The sequence below is a fragment of the Tauraco erythrolophus genome, chromosome 6 (genome assembly GCF_009769465.1).
Source record: "Tauraco erythrolophus isolate bTauEry1 chromosome 6, bTauEry1.pri, whole genome shotgun sequence".
NCBI lineage: Eukaryota > Metazoa > Chordata > Aves > Musophagiformes > Musophagidae > Tauraco > Tauraco erythrolophus.
In genome coordinates this window covers 45,676,565-45,694,038 of record NC_141470.1, presented here as the reverse complement: position 1 = coordinate 45,694,038, position 17,474 = coordinate 45,676,565, and the positions used below count along the sequence as shown (strand labels likewise).

The window sequence follows — 17,474 nt, the reverse complement described above, 5'->3', positions numbered from 1 at the left end:
GCCCTATCATGACATCTGTACAAGCAAACTTTAAGAGGGAAGACAGCAAACAACACTAAACACAAAGCAGAGTAGGCAAGTGGAAGCCTTAGGAGCTACGTCCATCTGCCTGAGCTGGCTGGTCCTGGGTGTAGCTTAAAGCTCACCATGCTCCTGAGATTCATTACTGAATTTGGGCTGCTTAGAGATTACAGCTGCCTTCTTGAGCTGGTTTATACAAGCACTGACCTGACCTTTCTGCTCACCTTTGGTCATGTGACAAAGACATACTGAATACAGGGAGATGTTTGGTCTGACTCTCCTGCATCTGTAAGGTCTATAATGTGTGTGTATCCCACATTTTCCTCTCCACCCCTCAATTTCTTCCCTCCCTGTAGGAGCCTATCCTTCAGCCTTTGAGGTCAGTCCCAGGGATCTTCAGGAGCACGCAAAGCAGCGGGTTGGCAGTCTGGCCTCAAACCCAACCTGGATGGTAGTCCTGCATAGCAATAGCAGAGCTCTAGAAGAAGCAGGCAAAAAGTCTTGTAGGAAAGGAGTGAGGGATTCATCTTACACTGAAAAGGCGAATCTTGACTCTGTAAGGTGGTTTCTGAATTTTTGATTTTTCCCTTACAGGACAAGACAGAGAAGTGACTAAAAACAATCCAGGAAACTTTCCCCGCTGTCTGAAATACTGTACAATGTCACAAGGTTTTCATGTTGCAATTTATGAAGCTGTATCTCCAGTGAAACCTAACTGCACATTTCTTTTTAATGTACACTGAAAATGCCAAGTACTAGCAGCAGCTATTCAAATGTTGTATAAAGCTATACATGTATCCTTCCCTTAGATGTAGCCACTGTCACTAGCTGCCATTCAATGGGATATGAGTAAGGAGGAAAAAATCTCCAATATACTAGCCAGAGATATTTCTTGATCGTGAACCTACTTTATCAATTAATATATCTAACATACGAATACTAGGCTGTTTGCAGTCTCACAAATAAGACAAGGAATTTAAATTTTGAAACTGCATTGCAGGGTTTTGCACCTGAAGCCTGCAGTATTTGAAAACATGATCAAGCTGTGCCTTGCAGCAGACTATAGTCTAGTAACAGCGAGAGGACAGACTGTTAAAATAAGCATCTACATAATTTTTCACAGTACACAGTGCCACAATGCATCTGCTTAAAAACAAATACATGTTTGCAGTGAAACATTTCAACAAATCACAGAACTCAGCAGCAAAGTAGTTAAACATTTATGATTTGATTTTATCTCAGCTTGGAATGTCGCTGGAGTGTCCCACTTCTAACAACTGTTTGCTAAGTTAAGGCTTTAGTGTTTACACAGCGCTGAATGAAGCAGCCTGGTCACCAGATGTGAATGCTTCCTTAGACTAGAGCTTTCAATCAGATCACGGTCCTAATGGTCCCTGCTCCAACCTTCTTCCTCAGGACGTCCACCAGCCTTTCCAACCTGAGAGGGGGCAGGGGAGAGGGAGAGGAGAGAAAAAAAAAAAGGAAGCTAAGGTTAGGAATGTTCTGGCTGAAAGAGACAGTGTTTGCACTGAACCAAGCTGTCCTGGTGGTGGTCATGCCCAGAAACAAAGCACTACTGTAAAAGACAGACATTAAGGGAAAACGCAGACAACTCACGGAAAACTTTTTAACCTACAACCCAACTAATTTGCAGTCAGCGATATACAGCAACTCACTTTTCTTTTGTAGTATATGTAGTAGCTGAGGTCCCTGTAAGGCATTAACACAAAACCCTGTGCAGCAATCCTGTGGCACATATGCACTTTGGTGTAAGCAGGACATTCAATTCTTCTACTTTTTAAAACATGAGCAGTCACAGCTCTTGTTAAATGTAACACTTAGCTGTTGTTTCCCCTTAAAAAATACCCTGCCTGTTATCCAACAGATACTTTTATTGTCCAGCTTGTAAATTTATGCCTAAAACCCCATGTGTTTTATGTCACAAACTTTTTCAAAATACTCAATAAGCCAAGTTTCTGAGGATGTGGACGACGATATTTTGAAGGTGGCCCCTATGACTATGTCGCCACAACTACAGAAAAATTAACAGTCAAAATAAGCAGGACGGAAAGCTGCCTAATCCTCTCTTAGTTTTAAGGCCCAGGCTATAAGCATGCCCAGCATCCCACTGGCTTAATTTGTTCCTTCCTTTTGCTAAAGTATGTAGGCAAATGCAAAGGGCTAAATTTGTTCAGGGTTTTCCATTTGCACACATTTATCTTCAGCACTCCAGTAATCATGTATTTAAGCTATTTCTTCAGTTTATCCGTATTTTATGGAATCCTTCAATGAAAGCTCTCCCACAAATAAACTAACTATATGAAAGCAGACACTGTGTGTAGTGGAACACTTTTAGAGCCATGTCCAGCATATTATACACTCAACTTCCAAAATGGATAAAAAGAGTTGCAGGTTCAAAGAGTTACATTCACTGTTGCAAAGTTGACCATTTTTTCTTATCTGAGGAGACAGGTTTTTGTTGTTGTTGTTGTTTTTTTACTGTATTATGCAACATGAGGAAGGCAGATAGGAAAAATAACGCAGCTTTATCAAAACTGCAAAATTAATTTTATCTCATGGATGCATTAGTAACTTCAGTGCGGGAAAACTAGTTAACACGTCTCGGATTTATTGTCACAAGTCATGACTAACGCACATGGTACGTATTGAAACACTCTTGTTTTCCAGGAACCACCAAGTACCATGAAGCTACACCTTTCATTGTACTCACCAGGTGATTTAATTCCTGAAACGAGATTAAGATTTCACCACCCTAATGTAATTATCAGACACCAGGAAATGTATGTGGAAAGTTCAGCTGGTCCTAGCTGTTCCATAGGGACTCTAAAGGAGTGAAAGCACAGGTGAAAAAACCACTGCCTAGCTGCTCCTCTCCCTTCAGTTTTTCATATATCGCTTTTTCCTTTTAACCAACTAGTGCATTTTTCCTGGTTTTGTAACAGACATCTACGGCACTTCTTCATGCAGCACCCAGACAGTCATAACCCCGTGCTGTCAGTGCATGCAAGTATAAAGCAGGGCTTTCACAAGTTACTTGCTCCTGAAAGTTTTTTTACCGTGGATAAATCCATGTTTTCTGGGTTCTAAGGGTTTTAATTCAGTTACTGATAGGTCATAATTTCCTCAGCCTCTCTTACTGAGAAGTTTCCCTGTTAAAACAGTTAGTCTATGTGCAATTTCAGAAAGCAATGGCGGATCAGTCCTCTCTTTTAACAGCATGTATATTCAGAAGCTTTGCAGCTTTCTCAGCCACTTTAACTATCACTGGAGGTCTCTCTCTCACACTAGCACCCTCTCTAATGTGTTTCAGAGACATAAAGCACAGGAGAAACATTTCAAACTGTCTGGACAAACAGGAGGTTTGGGCTGCAAATTGTTTTCTGGGAGACAGGAGGAAAACAGTGAAATGTGAGATCATGGCTTATTTAAAACATCATTCAGTTAAAAAGAAATACTGCGTGGCTTATACAAATGGGGCAAAAACTACTTCAATAATCGAGGTTTCATTTGAGGAGAGATAGGTTGGAGGTCACTGCTTGCACACTGTCCTGCAATTGGGCTTAGATGTGCACCACTCTGTGACCAAGCAATGACACTGCACACCAGAGCAGGAGAGTCAGCGAAGAGCTGCCCATGTTTGAAGAGAAATACCACTGGGATGAAAGTAGCTGTCTTCTGTTTAACCTTGAAACTGTCAGGCTTCATTGAAAATAATGAGGCTTAACAATCATAGCTTCTGCTTTTCAAATGAATGATGACTGAAATAATCAAAATGAGGTATCCCGCACCAAACAAAACTGTGCAGGGCTTATTTGCCTTTTGTTTCAGCCATGTGTGGATTTGCAAATTTATTTATTCTTTATTAGAAGAAAGAAAAAAAAAATCAGCAGGGGATTAAGAAACCATATCTTTGGAAGAGGTTTAAACAATAATGTTAAAGAGAAACTGTAACAGCTATTTATAAGGTATAAATAACAGTGGGCAAAATTCACCCCTGCACAGACACAAGACCCAATATACCACTGAAATCCCACTTAAGCCTACAAAATAAAGCTATGGGCTGAATCAGTGGTTAATAACTCTTGATACAGGCCTCAGGGGGCTTTTCGGAACGATAATCCTGGACTCTTTGTTCACCCGGGGCCCAACTCTGCCATCCCGACTCACACTAAGCTAGGTTTTTCTTTGTGAGTAATAAAAGGCAGCTAACAAGGCCGTTTGTGTCAATGAGGTACTACCTGCAAGGGGTGAGGGTGGCAGAATGGCCCCGTGTTGATGAGGCTCCGTACTCAGCCTGCTGGGATGCTGCAGGCAGCTCCTTTTGGAGGCTGAGCATTTTAATCTGCAGTAAACGGAAGGAATAGTCTTATACCTCAGGATGAAAGGTAACTGAAATATCTAAACAGACGAATGGGAGGTGCTGGGAATGATCCTAAAAGTCTCAGTGTTTGCAGAGTTTTATTTAAAATACGGAAGACGCTGACCTGAAGAAAGCAACTTCTACTACTTTGTGCAATCATGATGTATCCGTCAGTATAATCTCACCATGTTTTACTTAACTGAGAGCAATACTGACTATGTTTGACTGTATTCTAAGACACAGATTTAACGAATGACGTTTGTCTTTTTGTTTGTGAAGGAAATAGTCTTCATAGTATAAATTAAATGCACAATATGACACTACCTTCTCCTTAGATGTAAGACGCTCACTGAATTTGCATTCCATGAAGCAACCAAACAAGTAATTCAAGAAGAAGTATTTCGGCTGGTGGTTTAGGTCAGACAGAAGAATGATATCATGGGCAACTCTGTTGCAGTGCTGAAGGTCCAAACGTGCAAGGACAGAGACACACGTTCAGGAATGTTCAACAAAGCCTTTTAAGGTCTAACTCCTCATTCTCACAGATTTCAATTTCTTGCTTAGAGATTTTGGAAAATCTCAGAAGGTGACTTTCGCTATTTCTTGGTACTTAAATAATCCTAGAAAATCTGTCCCTTAACAAACAAATTATCTTAGTAAATGCTACATCAGCATTCTCTACACAATTACTCTATGTGTGTATGCAAAATGAGTACAAAATGGCATACGAAACACAGGAACAAACTATATATTCAGATGGATAGGTACAACTTTGGTTTTATTTATATTGACTTGCACATATCCATGGTCAAAAGTCCTGTGTTTTTTGGGATAGATAGAATTTGCATCCATGAAAGGCACAAACATAAGAGCTAGAAATGTTCTTTATCTACACTACCTACTTCTTTAATGCTCATCTTGGTGCTTCCACGAAATGAAAAAAAAAAAAAATCCCACAAATTAGGAAAGGGACATCTGGTCCATCATTATTTTTAAATTATCAAAAGACGCATCATTGTGAAGAGCCTTGAATTGCAGTGGCTTAATTCTTCCTCCATACAAATTTGGAATTAAACAGGTGAATCTGTGTTTTAATATAGAAATAAAAAGATTTCCTTGAGGGGCTTGCTGCTATGATACTACCAGTTCTAATATGTATTTTTAAAAGTGTTGCTAGGCTTTAGCTCTCATCTTCAGAGGAAGGCTATCTAAACAAGAACGTTGCTAGGTGTGTCTTCCTCAAGACAAATTCTCAACCATTCTCAACTCCTCTTCCCAGTTATTTCAAATTGTGTTCTCTTATCACCTGTGTATACTTCTGACAAAATGATTTGATTTTTAGCAAAGCCTTACAGAGCTTTACTCCTTTGAGTATAAATAATTTTGATTTTAGAATCGGTCTCCATAAAGCAGACTTAAAATCCTTCCTGACAGAGAAATTTGTTCTAGGAGCTTAGAAGCTGGATGTATAGTTGCAAAAATGTTATGTACTGATCTCTACTGCTGACTCTTACGCGCACTTTTGGCTTGCTCTCCTCTTTCACATATTCTGCTGAAGAAATCTAGCCCTAAATTGTAGCTTGGGATCAGTAAAAACTCTGCAACTGCGCGAATTGACATAGATCAGTACATCCTTCCACACCGCTCCATCTCTGTCCAGAGGAACTCACTCCAAAGGACAGCAGTGGCCTTTATCCACAAAGTCTGAATATGACAGAGTTATGCTGTCACAGAGTGTTCTTCCAGGGCATCATGCCACAGAAATAGCCAAAATGGATACCCAGCTGAAAGAAAAGGGCATCCTTCAAGTAGCCTATGTCCTAATCTGCAAAGCAATATATAGACTAGCCAAAAACAATAGCTTCTACCTGCAGATGGAGGAGTTAAGCGATAAAAACAAAACCCTCCTGGATTTTGAAATGCTATATAAAGGCTTATAAACCTAAACTATAACCCTTGGTTATCTTTCCAGTAGATAAGATTAGGCTCAGGTTATGAAGATGGCCTTAGTTGCGTGATTCCTGCCTTCTTGTGGAATGTGTTTTGCTAAGACTAATTCCCTTTAGAAATCAAGCATTTGAAAATATATTAGGTAAATAAAATGCATCAGACAAAAACATTACAAGCAGTTTGGCAGTAGAACTCAGTGAATAACTGAATTGCCCTTAATTTCATCTCAATAAAAAAATCCTTTCTTTTCCTTTTCATCTCCTTTCCTTCAGTCTTCCGCTTGGATATATTTCATCGAATCCTAAATGGAGTACTCGTTTTCAAGTGTTTTCTGTAAAAGTCAAGGAAACAAATGACACAGAGAAGAGAGGCTGCTGTGATACTAGTCTCACCCAGAAACCCATCACTTGGATAGAATCATTTACTCAAGAGGCTGGAGGAAACTGGTTCAGCTCTATTATCTGTACAGGGGAACTGGCCTCCAGCTGCTCTGACTGAATAAAACGCTTAAATATTCACTGGATTGAAGCCTGGAATATAAGGGTACAACCCTGCAGTGAGTGGCCTATCTACCATGCTACAGTGGCATTTTATCTCCGGGTAGTGCAGTGAATCTTTAGTTATTCTTATTCCTCAATTCAGGTGTCATTTTTGCCACCTCAGAAGCCTGCCCTTTGAACAATAATAAGTTTTCATCGACTGACTAAAAAACATCGCTGGTTGCATTTAACGGTCATACACCAGTCTGTAACAATTCCTTCATAAATGATCATAGTGGTAAAGACCAAATGTGGTTCAGATGCACCAGGTTGCCTCTCTCTGCTTAACAAAGTTCCCTCTGCATCTTTTGGATTAGAGACCGGGTGTCTTTCTAAACGACATGCTGGAGTTCAGCAGCGGTTTTTGCAGGAAATTACCGAGTAAAATTTGGTGCCCTGTTTTAGACAGGTGGCTAGACTGACTGGTATTAATGGCCCTTTCTGGTCTTAAAACACATGTCTTAGAGACTGATTTAGCAGCATCAGTGAGCTCTAAACCATGGTAGACCACAGTGTTGAATCTAATCACTCCAGGCACCGCCGCCAATTCCTGCCTGCCCAGTACTGTTTGTAATGTCACTCCAAAAAGTACGTTCCATTAAACTTACAGGCCTTACATTTGGCAGGGCAAACCATTCTGCCTCTGAAAAGCACTGTCACAAAACAAGCATTCCTATTAAATCCCTTTCAGCGTCTTCTCAACTCAAAAGAGTAATTCTGTATATGATTAAACTTAGAAGTAAATACAGCCAGTTGGGCTCCTGACAGCAGACATATTTCAAAATAAACCTGGCTTACACAGGCCTTGGCTAAAATATTAAGTCTTTATCTGTGGTCCACAATAACTAATCTTGTCAAATTGTTTGCTCTCTACCTTCTGTTTGGAAGATTATGAGCTAGCTCACCATTACTATTCACCTTGTGCCATCACTAGCAGCAGGAAAAGTGAGTGGTAAACACAGTTGGTCTATTCCGACAGGATTTCACCCTATTTTGCATCGATGTAGATGGCTACACGGTGCAGGATAATACAGAATCAGGACTTCGCATCTACGCCGGATTTAATGCCATCTTGTGAAACGTATTGCTCTTTTGCTTTCACATGCTTTTTCAGGACAGCATATACTGATTGCCTAAAATATATGAGCTTATGAGAAAGAAAAATAAACCCTAAAACCACTGTGCTATAACCTTTCTGTGTTTCAGTAAATTGAGATCTACAACATGCTTTTATTTAGACCAGGCAGAGACTGTTACTATTGGATGTACCACTCATATCTGAGTAAGTGACTGTCACTAAAGAGTTAAAAAATTAACAATAATCAAAATAGAAGATATATTGGCGTATGATGGCCAAATGATACCGATCAGATTATTTCATCAGATCACAGAATTTCACCTAATTACTCCAGCTCGAGTCTAACAGTTTATATGCAAATTTTATGCAGTTTTTTACTTCTATCTATGCAAGAAAAACCTTTTATATACCTCCTTCCACAAGCTGAATTACTTTCAGCACTGACAATTACTGTTTCCAATCATTCGCCGTCACAGCTGGTCTCTCTTTTAGGAGAAATCTTGACATTGAAGGCTACTCCTTACAGCGACAGCATTTCCACAAACTTTGTGCTGACATGAATAGGCAAGCGTCTCCTGGATTTTTCTGCCAAATACTTCCTGGAAGTCTCCATCATCTTCTTAGGAGAAGCTACCAGTTTACCTTACGCTAATATATCTTTCCTATAGAAAGCATTCCTTCACAGTACTTATTCATTTGAAGAGGGAAAAATATTACTTCCTATCAACTCCTGATGAACACTAGTCCTGCCCGTTGGTAATGATGTTTGGTATCATTAGAGCACCACGAATCACAGGCAAGCTTATTCTGTCTCTGAACCGTTTCCCACCTTCTATTTGAGAGTAATATTACCTCAGAAAAGCAAATATTCTTTGCTTTGAATGCAACAACATGGAGAGATGGTCAGAACTTTTATGTAAAGTTATCAAAAGGCAGACATCAGGTCTATTTTGCATCATATGTATTTTGCATCTGGCAAAACATGTGCAGAGAAGTGAAATGACTTGTTTGAAGCTCAACTGATCGAGAAAACTGAAAAGATTCACAAACATTTTTTCATGTTTCATTTTATGTATAAGTAGTTCTGAGCTGAATTGGGTTCTTAAGGTGCACACACACAAAAAAAGTATAGGCATAAATGCCTGCAGAACTAGAGCCTAAAACTGTTTGATACAGAGCCCATTTCTCAGCTTCCCAAATTATGCTCCGGACCATATCAACTGGTAACAACTAGCCAGTTCTCTTATTCTATATCCAGCTGAGACATATTTCGAGAGATGGAAAAAGGACCTACTATTTAGAGGATTTTAGTTTGTTCTAAATTCCTCTTCAAGAATATTTAAAAGCAATGTCAGAAATTGATTATCTAGAATAAATATTTTTTCAAACTTGCCTAAAACAAACGGTTAGACAGGATTTCTCATGAAATGCAGGACCAGCAGATTGATATACATTCAAGGATCTGTAAAGAATGGGGTTACTAAGAGACTTTAAAAGTATCAGTCTGAAACCACCACATTATACCTTTCCGCATGTTTCAAACAAGCCTTCCTTGTAAGGTCTGGTCTGAACCTCTCAGCTGCCTGTTCCAAGCCAGTTCCACCCCTTTTGGGCATGTTCTGGTCAAGTCTTGTTTACAATGAGTTTGTAAAATCACAAATACTGAGGTACTACTCAGGCTGTTTCCCAAGTACATCCCATCAAAGCACAGCTTTGGCAGACTCTCTTGATATCATAAACAATAAAGACAACATGAGCTTTTTTCTTGATTCCACAAATATTTTACAAAACTCGATGCAGACTCGCTGGCTCTAGACAGCTCCCACCCTCGTGACCAAGAGTAATCTGGAGCTTGTGGAGAGAAAATTCTTTCCTATAAACTATCACCAAATCTCTCCACTTTACATTAAAAATAACTTTTTACATGGGTTTGATGTGTTTCAATAGAGGAAAGCATTTAATTAAGTTCTTATTTGTGAGAGTCCTTTGTAAGGGGCTCAGACTGCTAGGTGAACTCCCCACCCTTCTCGTGTGACCCAGCAGTGCCCACAGACTTCTCCTGGTTTCAGGGCAACTCTTAGTCATAATTCTGAAAAGTACTTCTAGAAAAAATAAGAGCAGTCTTCCCTCAGTGGTGGACTAACAAAAAATCCCTGGGTGAAACATCCTTCCCTCCTCTTTATTTTTGCGGTATATTATAGATAGACGTTATCAGCATGAAGCTTGTCTATTATGGTGACATTGCGGCAGGTCCCCTACGCAGGGATAAAACCAGAAAAGATCCCTAACTACTCATTTACACACAAAAAATGGGCTTTTAAAATACCAGTTGAGACTTAGCATCACAGACCGAAGTGTCTTCTACGCATGCATAGCGCTCCTTAAAATGCTTCATAGGCTTTTACTAAGTTATCAGTCATTTAAGGCCATTAAGGTAAAAACAAGCTTTCCCACTTCTAAGCTTCAGTAACTTTTCTCCAGTAGCCGGCAGACAGACTGTCTCCAACTGTCTTCTGCACCATTCTAGCAAGACAATTCACATGAGATCTTTTTTTTCACTGGCCTTCTGAGCCTATTTTGCTCCATGTTCCTGCCATCTGACTGGGAATGAGCTTCTGCTCCTGCTCCTGGTAGGTGAGTGAACTCCAGAGCAAGGCTGACACGGGAGAAGCAGTGGACCTTCAGCTCATTTTGAGGACAGCTTTAATTCTTCTGAACTAGTGAGCTTGCAGGCCTTGGTGGCAATTCTGCCTGCTGGCGACATGGATGGGAGTGACTGTAGAAGAAAAACCTTCTAATCTCTGCTATTGAAAGCATAAAAATTTGGCGTTACATCAAAATTCAAGAAATTCTTCAAAAGAATAGAGTAAAATATTTCCTCAGTGTTTAAAATTGGAGATCTGTGAAACGTCTTTTGTGTAGATTTCACCTCTTAGGATATCCCTTTTATCAGACGTTCATCTGTTACATTCTTCAAATAATTTATCTGATTATCTTATCAAATAAAAGACTGAGGTGATCATAGACTCATGGAATAGTTTTGGTTGGAAGGGACCTTAAAGATCATCTAGTTCCAACACCCCTGCCATGGGCAGAGACACCTTCAGGGACATCTATCAGGGACACCTGATAGAGATGGATGTATGATGAGGCGCAGAATAAAGTGCTAAATATAATAATTTTATTATACACCTCTCCAATACCTTCAATGTCTTCCACTCAAAGGCTGAATTCTGATACTTCCTATGGGCAAAAATTCCATAATCTGAAGCAGAAATGATAAAATTTGGTCCTAAAGATTTATGCCTTCCAACAACTTAGTGTTTAGATCTATATCCTTATACCCATATCACATACAACAAAAATGTAGAACGTGAAAGCCAAGCAACTTGCCAATAAAATGATAGGGTTAAAGCTCTTGTTAGCTCTCATACCTACACACACAATTGATGCTGCCTTTCTACAAAATATTGTTAAAAAAACCTAAAAGCCCTATGGAAAAATCTGGCAATTAATGACTCAGATTAGAAACATGAACCACAATTTTTTCCTTGGAGAACTAGCCTCTGCTTCAGTAAAGGTACATTTAATTTTAAGCAGTTGAAAAATTTAAATGATTTTGAGTGTGCTTAAAATTAAATACATTGCTGGCCTAGTCGGTTATTTCTATTTGTTGCTGTAAAGAACTGTTCCAGCAATTCTCTAAAAGCTACGTAATTCAGAAGCTTCAGAAAGTCTGGGGTCTCTTGTTGAGCTTCTGCACATACATTTACCGTATTCAATCTTTTGCATGTGTTAAGAAACAGTATGAGTATTAACAGAAAGAACCACAAATTTATTTTTATTCCTTCAGCCAAGCCACAAATAAATGACTCTTGCAAACAAACCAAATACTATTTAGTAACGGCAATGTAAATGCCATGGACTTATTTTATTTGGATATAAAATATTAAAGTAAATGATTATTTGCTGTGACACTCCTTTTATCGTCTTGGAAAAAAAAACAAGTGAGAAAAAGTTTTCTTGCTGTTCTTCAAGGAGCACTCAATCTGCTTTTGAAAGTTATTTAATAATTTGTCAAAGAATGGTTAACTATAAGCTTACAAATACTGTGTCAGCACGCTTCTTCCTTTTGGGCAAACATCTTCAAAATCTAATTTGTTTGTGTTATTGGTCTTACTAAATATTAGTCTTTGCAAGTCTGGTTTACACCATTGATGTTAACTATGCCAACATTCTGATTCTGTTCTGAAGTATTCCACAACAAGCTGATATTATACAATACAAGCCCAAGAGCTAGCCGGTCCAGTTTACTGAGTATACTTAGTGTATTTTGCTACTGATAAATCAATAAAACCATGTTGTAATCTACAAACTTCCATCTCTGTGAAGCAGCTATAAGCAAACTGTAAATGAACACACAGGTCAAAAACTGGGATGCTGTGATTATGTTGACTCTGAAAACATTTGACTTTCATAGAATACATTTTACTGTTTGAGAGAACCAAGTTTCAGCACTGCTTATATTTTCGTAAAAGGCTGAGATGATAAATATTCAAATGATGATAAATATTTGTGTTTATATTGTAACTACCCATACTTTAAGAAAACAATATCTGCACTGCAATCCACAATTTACAGAGGTTAAGTAAATGTAAACCACAGCTACACAAAGAAAATAAATACTTGACTTAGACTGTATGCTCAGTTTTGCATTCTTCATCCATGTGAAGCTCCCTGCAGTCAATGGGTATCTTGGGTGTGCAAGGAATGCAGGAACAGCTTATCTGGCATCCCCTTTGGTTGGGATTTTTTGTCTTCACTCTGTTAAATACACTACTGAACATAATCCTGGCATTGATCATAAACCGTCAGATGCTAAAGGCCTCATTATAATTTATGACACCCAAAATATCTATGAGAAGGATATCTCATAATCTGCTCTGCCAATATCACACACTATAACTGTATGAGACTTTCGGTACTCACACCACAAACTGCTCTATTAACGTCCGTCTTCAAATGAAAAGGAGACGTCAAAAGACACTATGAATCATTAGTACTACAAAGGGTCTCAGCTGCAGTAATTCTGAACATCACCAAATTTGTCTTTAAGGACTCTGATATTAAGAATGGGATCTCCAGCTCCATGTGTGCTCTGCACTGGTGCATTCTTCCTCCAGACTGCATAGAGAGCACGGCAGCACCTTGGGATGGGATTTGCAACAACTAGTTTAAGGAGAAGGGTACCCCTAAACTAGCCAAATAGTTTTTTTTTGTTATTTTTTCTTTTAAATCTCAGTCTCCTGGTGTAAGCGTCTTGCCTCAAGCTGTCCAGAGGTCCTCAGGCTGCCCTTCTCTAAAATTAACCTAAGGCCACTTGTTTCTTCTAAGGTGACACAGATAACAGTAGTGCTACCACTCCTCCTTTTTAAAACAAGTATAAAAAATTATTCTGACTGTCAGCCAGAGCATTCAGCCAAGCTAAGGAAAACTTGGGTTTAATCCACATTTGCCACTTATCAGGAGAGCTGTACGCTCCAGGGCTGAAGAGACTTCTCTACTTCTCTTTCTGAAGCTAAGAATTTCTACAGAAGAAACATCTGAAATGATACTAGACCTGAAGGCATAATTCTGCGGGTAGTGATCGAGGGTGCTCACCTGGAAATTGGGAGATGGGTGTTCTGATACTGACTCTGTATTTATGTTCAACAGGCATTGGATAAAACTGAGAAAAAGCCCTAAAAGAAAGTGTAAGAACCAGGTCTCATAGCCTACCAGCCCACCAGAACCAGTGAGTAGCCTGCTCACTGCTTTCACTGAGACACCTGCAGTATTTTCTGCTATGTCATAACTACTTCAAGCATCCAGACCAAATCTGCGTGGCTAAAACATTCCACTGAGATACAGGAGATCTGAACCAGGATCTCCTCAGATGGAGAAAGAAACTCAGCTCCATTCTGTCACACCCTGGAGGAGAATCCTTGCTCCCAAAGAACCACTTAAAGAACTGAGGCATGGATGTCGAGGACACTTTTGAAAGAAAACTTCTGAGGTCATGCTGCTCTGTGCGGATCTCAGTGCGACCAGTGTGCATCACTCTGGTTCAGTATGTGCTTCTCCATTTGAGACTCCAAGGAATCCAGGCAGAAAAGTAGATTGTTTTGTATTTCTTCAGTCAGAAGTTTTCTGCTTATGCTAACCCAAGTCCTCTCTTCTTTGTGCCAGGACGTTATCACTTTTAATAGCAGGTAGCATCAGGCACTCCCTCCACCACAGCCTGCAAATTTTACCTGGACTGCAGCATGGAGTACGCAATTCAAAAATTGGCAAGTGTAAGTGTCATCCAATAAAAATAATATAATCCAATGTGGAAAACGCATTTCATTACAGCTCTGCAAAAGAAGTGATATACTTCCTTTTGTAAAGCATGGATAATACCTTAGCCATACCAAGAGAAACGAGATCTGCCTAGAGATACAGAGATGCGGTATACCTACAACAGTCCAGAGAATATGTCACCAGTGACTGAATTTCTTCAGCTCACTTTAGATTTGAATACTAGTTCAATATTTTATTTCCTCCACGCCCAGAAAAGTGATTTCACTCCATATGTCAAATTTCTCTGAGGCCGCACACAACCTCACTGGCTTACTCAATTCTTTCATTACAAAACCCAGGCATTTCTACAAGACTTTTTAATTCATCATTTCACCATGAATATTAGTACAGTCGGAGGGGAATTTTTCTGAGAGGAGTCATTTGCGTTAGCACAGAATTCCAAGTATTTAAATAAATTCTGACCCTACTACGTACTGCTTTGAGTTAGATCACACATGACTTGCTTCACACATTTCAATTAGTCTCAATTCCTCACTGAATTCCTAAAGCAGACTAATTCCAAACCTATTGCCTCTAAATCTAATAAATTCACAGCACCTGTTACGGCTACTCTACTCAATGGTAATATTTTCATATATGGTATGATGTGACTTTTACTAGATTCTGTGTTTCAGACTTTCTCATGTTCCTATTCACATCTTGCATGCCAAAGAAACTTTGCATCAGCTCTGCTACGCTCTGCAGAATTCTTCAGGGTATGTGGTAGTTTTGCGTGTCTGGGAATCTTCCATCTGGCTTGTGTGGGTTTCCTAAACACCATAAAACCGCGCCTGTGGAGATTGTGTATCTCTTATGGGCCCCATGGAGCTTATAATCTGCTTTTAATCATTGCACGAGGCAGCCAACACATTGGTCCTCATCAAGCAGTTTTTTCCATGTTGAACCTCCTTTAATAACTTTTAATCTGGTTCTGAAAATCCGGAATTATTGCTAATTTTCATTGGTATCTTAGACTGCTACAAGAGCTGTCTTCCTTGGCTCCTCATTTCCTCCCATACAAACTCTCATAACCATTGACTTCTGTGGCTTGCTATAGCAAGTAAAAGATTCTTAGCACTTTGCCCTCACTTGCTTGTCTTTTGAATGTACCCACCAGCATCTGTTTCTCAGTGAACTACAGGTCATATCCTTAACTGGGACAAATGAATGCATCTGAGTGCGACAGAGCTAAGCCAATTTGCTGTAACTAAGAAACTAGCTCTACATCTGCATTCTTCAACAAGTCACCAGAACTTACTTTACATTTCAAAATGCCAGCACCAATTAAATTATTCCCTATATGATATTAAAAGATTATCAACTATTCAACCAGCAGAACTTCACAGCAGCAGGCAACACAGCAGTTTCCATTAAAAGTAAAATCACTTTTGACATCTGTTAAATTTTTTACTGACAAAAATCAGTGAAACTATTAATATCTACGAAGCTGTACTCCTAGCCTCCAGTAGTTAACGTGTTGATCTGATGCTCAACAGAACAGAGTTTTGTAAATACAAAAAAAAAAGCAGTCTAGTTTTAGAGGGGAAGTCTGAACAGCTAAATGTAACATCTTAATAAAGTAAGACATTAAAATGTATTTATTGTTTTGAAATATGAAAATTAAAGAAACGTATCTCTAAAATTTTAAATAAAGCCAGTCGAGTTCTCTGACATTTGGTGTTTCCTCCAAAACAAATAGCTTTAAGTCCCGGTGAATGTACAACTTGTTTCTTTTGTGCAGTGCTTCTGCCTGCAATTTCTAATTAACTAGCCCCATTCTTATCTACAAGGAGTGACTGAAAGCATACAAGCTACAATGTATACTTCAACTAAATATACGTAGGTATGATTTTAAAAGGGAGATAACTAGCTAACAACATCTGCGTGTTGCAAAGAGGCTCAATTAGTATAATAATTCAGAAATCTTGCTTTCAGCCTGTTCCCTGCATAGCTGTGCTGTACTGAATACAATCTGCACACTAAAGATATCATGTTTGCAGTTAAAAATCTCCAGAGACTTTAGACCCATACATAAAGATACTTATTTCACTCTTTTCTGAGACACTGACCTGTATGCTCATTTAAAAATGAACACCACATCTTTATGTTATTAAATCTTTGTTTTGATCTATTAGTATTCACCAAAGTGCCATTTTATACAACCCCGCACTGAATAGGCAAGGCTGGAGGTAACCATCTGCAGGCTTTAGAGTCTGCGTTTGAATTGATGAAAAGAGCTTTGTGTTTTCATTGCCAAGTTTGATTCTTCCAGTCATTAGACATTCCCCTCAGATCGCATCAATGAAGCGGACTCTCTTACACCCATGTGTTAAATTCTCTTCTCCTCATGGTTTCCTTTGCCAGCTATACTCCAGAAAGACTACTGGGTCTTAGGCACATTCTTCTCACAGCTGTGTTAAAAAAGAGCATCAGAGCGTCTTCCCAAAATCCATATGTGTATCTGGTCAGTCCCCTGTCGGAGGGTCACCTCACATTGTGGTGTGATTATTCAAATATTCATTCTTGTTCTTGAACTGCACTGCTCAGATCAGTCTGGGAAAGATTAGACCCTCCAGCAGCACTGGAGAACGTCTTGGACGCTGATGTGAAACGCACACAACTCCTGTACGTGGAAGGCAGATTAGTTTTACTTGCAGAAGAGGGAGACTCTCACCTCTGAATAAATGCTTGCTCCTTATTTTTTTCCATTTTTTTTGGTATTCTTTCCACCTGTGTCAAATGTTGGTAAGAACTGTTTGGTTTTGCTACGTCATCGATCGACTTATTTATCAGCATCAGCTAAGGAACAAAACTAAGTGAGCAACTATGAAAGCAGAGAAGGTGCGGTCAGAAACACCGGAGGAAAATCCAGGACTACTCAAAAAAGGGTGTGTTCCAGTAACAATGATTAAGTTAGGTGGCCAAAAAAATCACACCTTAAGAGGTAAAGCAAATGTTATTAAGGGTAGTATTTCTTTTGTGACAGACAGTAATTTCCTTTGATAAAACTATCTGCTTATACAGAAGATTGCTTAATTTTCTTTTATATTCAATCCACTGTAACTCTCCAGCCCAAATTCAAATCTGTAACTCTCCTGACTTTCTCCTTGAAAGAAAAAAACCC

At 39.2% G+C, this 17,474-nt stretch overlaps 1 protein-coding gene across 2 annotated transcripts in view; it reads right to left on the bottom strand.

The window, feature by feature from the left end:
* Positions 1-1,392: 1,392 nt before the first annotated feature.
* The window catches only part of MIPOL1 (mirror-image polydactyly 1), a 167,274-nt gene continuing 151,192 nt past the window's right edge, over positions 1,393-17,474 (bottom strand). For both annotated transcript variants that reach the window (XM_086613306.1, XM_086613305.1), the window contains exon 13: positions 1,393-1,459. In XM_086613306.1, coding sequence (XP_086469432.1) covers positions 1,393-1,459 — 67 coding nt within the window. The remainder of the gene's footprint in view (positions 1,460-17,474) is intronic.